General features: G+C 37.7%; 1 protein-coding gene across 1 annotated transcript; it reads right to left on the bottom strand.

Annotated features, from left to right (window-relative positions):
* Nucleotides 1-701: 701 nt before the first annotated feature.
* On the bottom strand, nt 702-2,310 carry LOC140855618 (uncharacterized). Its single transcript, XM_073251772.1, has 3 exons — nt 1,950-2,310; nt 1,542-1,626; nt 702-879 (listed from the first exon to the last, which is right to left on the bottom strand). Exons 1-3 carry the CDS (start codon nt 2,254-2,256, stop codon nt 717-719), a joined length of 555 nt encoding a protein of 184 aa, XP_073107873.1. The 5' UTR covers nt 2,257-2,310; the 3' UTR covers nt 702-716.
* Between the last annotated feature and the right edge of the window lie 4,139 nt (nt 2,311-6,449).

Here is a 6,449-nt window from a genome sequence, read left to right as displayed (position 1 = left end):
TACTAAGAAGGATGTGCATATACCAACAAGTATGCAACAACCATCAACACAGTGTGTGAACCATATAAAACTTTGATTAATACAAGCAAAACATGTAACACTTAGAACCTTGCATCTTATCTCTATCTTATATGATGCAATTGAAGCATCCATGCTACATTATCTCAATATATGTGAAGCCTGCAAAAACATCTACAGCAAGTAACATTGGTTCTTCACAACAATTTGGAATCAACTAGCCTTGGTGCAAACCATCTATCTGACTACCTTCCTAACACAAGCATTCACTCTATGCTTTGGATACACAACAGCATACTGTCTCATTTTCAGAAGTTGCAAGAGAAACCTATGAAATAATTCATATATTAAAAAGAAAAGGAAACCATGAAAAGAAGATTTTGGGTCCATATCAAGTGAACTAGCTGGCCCAAATATATTGCAGATTACAAAGAAGCTAAGCATACAATGGCATACTTTTGCACCACAGAGCAAACCAAATTGTGGACCTATAAAAATGTGAATTGAATTCACATGCAAGTGGCAGATTCTGTATGCATGTTTATACAGCGAAAGTGACAGCCTTATGGTTCATGAAAGAGAAGGAAAGAGAAACTGATGGCTGGTAACTATCAATATTCTGCTTTCAGAGGTTGTTCTGCATAAGCACACAAGGCATCATGCACCAATTCACATCCAAATATCACAAAATACTGATATCAGCACTTCTCAACTTCAAGAGATGCTAAAGGTGCAAGAGAATACCAATGAAACTGAAGCATGTCCAGTGAAGCAACATCCATCCTCTTCCGTGATATGTTGATATTCTCCTGAACATAGCTGCCTGTCATCTTAACTGGAGGTGGCACCCACTTTGTAAGGCTGCAGCACATGATTTTTGAAGTAAGTCTAAACATGGTCAGCATGCAAGAATCTACTGCTCACGCATAGGCATGGGATCTCTTGGAGACTCACAACAACCAGGTATTGCATTAGTGGATTGGATAATGAGAAATTTACTTGATATGGTGCAAATAGCCCAGGCATGGTTGCATAATTGTCAGTGAGGCTGCGAGCAACACTTCATATAATTACGGAGTCTTTTTTATTTAATACATATCTTTCAAGCCCGCCATTTAAAAGTCGAAAAAAATAAATATATCTATTTAAAAGTTTACATACTAAAAAGTCAGATGGGACAATCTGGAATTACATGCATGCACGCACCCATGCAGAGCAGCAGAGTGTTATTTGGAAAATAATGTTTTGGCTATCCAAGCTCATTCAGCATTCAGCATATTCAATTATAAAGTATAACAACCCAGAAATTACTCAGAAGTTAAGAAACATCTTTATGCGAGTGAGCAGGCAAGACATGATGGGGAACAGAACTATGCTATAACTAGGTACCATTTGATTTGGCTATATAGTGCAAACGTCAGTCAGTAGGTGTGAAATTTAACTAACTCCAAAGTATCCTGCAGTTTATAACACTTTAATCTCTATAAAAATGATAAACAGGAAGAATGCAAGTCCCAACTCACCCCTTAACTTCTTCAAGCAACTCTGGTGAGCGCTCCCGGCGGACTCTGTTGATGAAAATACCATACAAGTCCTCCGCAGGTCCATCTGCGAAGCCAAAGCACTCAAAATTCAGTTCCACTTATAATCTCCACTGCAGAATGCACAAAACAAGCACATTGACCAGAACTCTTCGCTTACATATCTCTCAATTCTATTCAATTAGTTCAGCACCCCACATATATTAATATTCAAATTTTGTAAAACAACGGGAACAAAAATCACATGACGACTAAGGAAAAAAAATGCCTAGTGAAAATTGAGATTTTTTTTTGGTTGCCCGCCTCAATAAAAGAAAAGATGGGGAGTTCCGGAATTAGGAGTCAAGGTTTCAGAACTTCTAATTGGAAAAAAGGGGAAAAGCGGTATACAGTGATCGGCCATGTCGAAGGTGGTGAGGCCAGCGTCGGCGTGGCGGAGCATGGCCTCGACGGCGGCGTCGCGGTCAATCCGCCCCCACCCGCCGCTTGTCTGCCACATCCCGTTCAGCACCCGGCATATGGTCAGCGAGTCGCGGCCGTTATTCACCGTCGCCACCCGCGCACTCCTCTTCTCCTCCGTCACCGTGGCGCACCGGACCGGTAGCGGATGCCGCCGGCGACCAGCCGCCGGCGATGCTGGGGTGGGATTGCGGCAGAGGAGGAGGCGGGGATGGTAGGCCGCACACAAAGCCGACATCGCTTCACAGCGGAGGAGAGGAAGAGAAGAGGAATAGATAAGATAAAAAGATTTGGCGCCCTGTTCCTTGCAGCAGTCATTAAAATAAGTAAGTAAATAAATTATAAAAAAATTGAGATTAAAAGTAAATTATGCTGGTCTCTTTATTTTGCAATAGGAATCTGAATTGGTATGGATTGGAATAGAGATCGGAATAACTCTATCTCTCTTAAATAAAAATTAGAATGACTATAAATGGGCAATGGGCTGGATCATCTATTATATTGTTTGGTCTAGCACAAAATGGGTCATGCGAGGCATGGCCTGTTCGCTACACTAACGGGTCAGGTTAGGCTGAGGAAATGCGGCCGTGACCCAAGCCCGACATGGCCCATAAGGGTCTGGACTGACATGGCCCACGGACCAGGCACGGCTCGACACGGTCCAAGCTTGATCCTATTCTTTTTTTGAATTTAAAAAATATAATTTTTTTATAAATTATAAAAGAGTTAAGAAGTAAAATTAAAAATAAATTTAAGATTTTTTTTGTAAAAATAAAAATCATCTTATAATGATAGGGGGTTTGCCGTGAACCCTTAGTAATTTATTAATAACAATCAAAATGATACAAAGAGAGAAGGTTAGGCCTGATCTTCGAATATAATGAGGAAGAAAAAAAAATTAAGATGACTCATCTCAATAATTAAAAGATAAATTAAAAAGTTATAAATATAAAAAATAAATAATTAAAAATCTTACTGATCGTCTGTAGTATTTGTGTCGTCGTCGTCGTCAAATGTTGTATTATGTCCACTTTTATCTTGAAGTCTCATCTCGACATCCAACCAATTTTTAAAGCAAAGCGGTATATCAATTGTTTCGCCGACCATCCTACTCCTCTTTTCATTCAGAACTCGTCAACCTGCACTAAAAGCAAATTCTGATGCTACTGTGGACATCGACATAGCTAAAATATCACATGTAATGGTGGACATTATAGGATATTGATTTTTAATATTTTTTACCATGCTAATATATCAAGATTTTCTATTTGATTTTCATCATATGCAGATTGAAGATCATTTTGTAAATAAAATTCAAATACGCTACTTAAACATGAAGATGAATTTGAAGAAGTATGTATATATCTTCTATGTACAATAAATAAAAAAACAAATAATGAACAAAAAGTATTAGAAGAAGAGGTGGAGGTTTGTGAACGAGAAGCACTAGATCTACGAATTTTATTATCATATAAAGCATAAATATCATGAAGAAGTTGGTTTACTTCAGCTTTAGTGGGTTCAGAATCTTGATTCATATTTTCACAATATGCATCAAGTAAAATCAAAACATCATTTAATTTAACATGTGGATCGAATACAGCAGCTAAATTATGTATAGGAATCTAATTTTTTTATTTTTTCAAAATACCCCTCAAATTAGTCTTTTTATAGCTATTAGGAAGGTTAAAATGATAAAAAGCCAAAAAATAGTTGTTATCAATCCAAAAAAAATTAAAAAAAAAAAGATTTTGCGATTTATGGGCCCGGCCCGGCTCATAATGGCATTAAACGAATCGTGCCAAACACGACCCGTAACAGTGCTAAATGGGCCATGCCCAGCACGGTTCATTTGGGCTGATTTTTTTTTTTTAAAAAAAGAAAAGGACCATCCATTTGGCCTAACGAGCCACGGGCCGTGCCTGGCACCACCCACCAGACCTTGGGTCTAGGGCCGTGTCAGGTCGGGTTCAAAGGTAAATGGACTGTGCTTGGCACGGCCCATTTGGATCGTGGCCTGATGGGCCTGGGTGGGCCGTGCTGTGCCCATGTAAAGGAATGGCTATAGCTCGGGCCACAGTCCAAACGGATCATGCTAGGCATGGCCCAATGCCCATGTATAGGAATGGCTATAGCTCTCTAATATGTTTACTTCATGACTTAAATCGAAATTAGAATAAAATTTGAATATGAGGAGAGAGTAGAGGTTGGACTTTGGTGGACTAAGACATTAGCTGTCACGCCTCCGACCCAAGATTATGAGTCGAAGGTCATGAAACCGCCGCATACTCATAGAAAGCTTTTCTTATAAGCATGCAAGGCATCTCATCATGACATCATACATATAAAGTTAAATAAATTTCAATCTTAATGATCAAATCTTACTTCAAATAACAAATCAAAACTCAGTGTCAAAAAGGAAGATAATTGTCTGACAAAGTCAACACTTAAAATGAAAATCTTGCATCAATTCTGAGAAAAATCCTAAATCAAATAAGCCAACTCCATCTTTAATCGCTCTCCCAATCGAATTCCGTATCATGCTAATTTTCTGGATCTGTAGAGAAAAATACAAAACTCATCATAAGCTAAATAGCCCAGTAAGCAGTGTATACCTTTATCTGAATAAATCAAGCAATAATACTGTACATATTGATTTACTGATAATAACAAAATCAATATGTAATTCATGAATTCATAATTTAATTCATCACACTATCAATCATGTATAAAATTTCAATTCATCATAATTTAAATTATGCTTATAATCTTAAATTCATCAAATCTCTTAAGTTTCTCTTATCAACCATGAACTATGATCACATTTTTTCTGTGGCAGGGTCATAATAACGCGTATCTTCTTGCGATAGGCTGTGAATCATCTGACAGCAAAGTCCTTCGAAACTGCTGATCTCGCTGACGATTTATCCTTGGTCTCGCTGACGATATGTCGCTGGTCTCGCTGGCGACATAAATCCTCAGGACAAATATTTGCCAACGTATATGCCCCCATTGGCGAGGTCCTTTACATAGTCAGGTTGTCAATTCATATCATCTTCAATTCATATATTATTTCAAAAATAATATAAATAAGTGATATTCGAGTCAATCAATCATATCATTCTTTATGATCATACATCATCATAAAAATTTTCAACAAATATCTTCAATCATAAATAATTTTTAATAATTATTTTCAATCATAATTAATATCAATAAATATTTTCAATCACAAGCATACCATGAAATTAATATAATTTAAATTTATAATTTATCAGATAAATTTAATAAAAGTAAAATACTACTTACTTCAAAAGAAAATTCAAACTAGAATCCTAAAAATCTTGAAAATCCTTCTCTGAATTTGGTACGTCAAATATCATATTTTTGATCAAAATTTATCAAATTAAAAAAAATAAAAAATTTTAAAATCCAGTGTCCTCATATGGATTGACTAGATGACAGCATCTAAGATTTTGGATTGATCCATGAAAACTCTTCTTGTATTTTTTTATTATTACTATTATTATTATTATTATTATATTTATTTATTGTTATTATTATTATTTTTAAATCCATTAATCCTAAAAAAATCCAAGAGAGAGAGAGCAGAGTGAGAAAGTCTTTCTCTCCTTCTCTCTCTCTCCCCCTTTTTTTTTCTTTTTCTTTTTCCTTCCTTTTTCTTTTCTTTCCTTTTTCTCTTTTTCTTTTTCTTTCCTTTTTCTTTTCTTTTCTTTTCTTTTTCTCTTTTTCTTCTTTCTTCTTTTCTCGGGCTCTTTCCTGGCCGAAACAGGGGACCGGCAGATCCCCTCCCTTTGACCGACTGTTCGGGCCACGATCGACACGACGAAGGCCGGCAGCAAGGGGGGCAACCCTCATGAGTTCGGAGAGGCCAAGACCGACGGTCGGCAGTGATCGTCGGCATCGAAAAAATCAAAGAGAAGAAGAGACCAAACAGGGGTCCCTTCTTCGACGAAATCCGGTGACACCCGTCACTGACAATCATGCCCACAAGCACGAAAAAGAAAGGAGAGGAGAGAGGAAGAGGAAGAAAGACTTACCTCAGCTCCAGTGATCCTACCGGCAAGAAATCGCAGCGAGCACGAATCAAGGGCCGCAGCTTCAATCGGAGAAATCAGGGAGGAAGAGAGGGAGGAAGACCGGTGGGGGGTTTCTTAGGAAGGGAAGGGCCTTTTTATAGAGAGCCCTAAGACTCTTGGTGGTCCTAGGACTCCCGATCATGATGGCTCATCGGAGAAGAAGACTCCTATCGAGAGTCTTCTTCCCCATTTTTTTGTTTTTTTTTTTTGGGCTTGGACTTGGGTTTTCTCAATCGGGCTTGGGCTTGGGTCATCATATTTTTCACCCCTAAAAGAAATTTTGTCCTCAAAATTTTCATACCTGTGGTCTCGAAGAGCTGGGAATATTTTT

The sequence above is a fragment of the Elaeis guineensis genome, chromosome 2 (assembly GCF_000442705.2).
Source record: "Elaeis guineensis isolate ETL-2024a chromosome 2, EG11, whole genome shotgun sequence".
Taxonomy (NCBI): domain Eukaryota; kingdom Viridiplantae; phylum Streptophyta; class Magnoliopsida; order Arecales; family Arecaceae; genus Elaeis; species Elaeis guineensis.
The sequence above is the reverse complement of the archived record's forward strand: the minus strand, read 5'-3'. Positions and strand labels throughout refer to the sequence as shown.

What these genes read in the sequence shown, in the direction of transcription:
- LOC140855618 (XM_073251772.1), bottom strand. Translation starts at nt 2,256, where the DNA reads ATGTCGGCTTTGTGTGCGGCCTACCATCCCCGCCTCCTCCTCTGCCGC. An exon ending in CTTCGACATGGCCGATCACT is followed by an intron (nt 1,627 to 1,949) that starts GTATACCGCTTT and finishes TTGGCTTCGCAG; the next exon opens with ATGGACCTGCGGAGGACTTG. An exon ending in TTGCTTGAAGAAGTTAAGGG is followed by an intron (nt 880 to 1,541) that starts GTGAGTTGGGAC and finishes CATGTGCTGCAG; the next exon opens with CCTTACAAAGTGGGTGCCAC.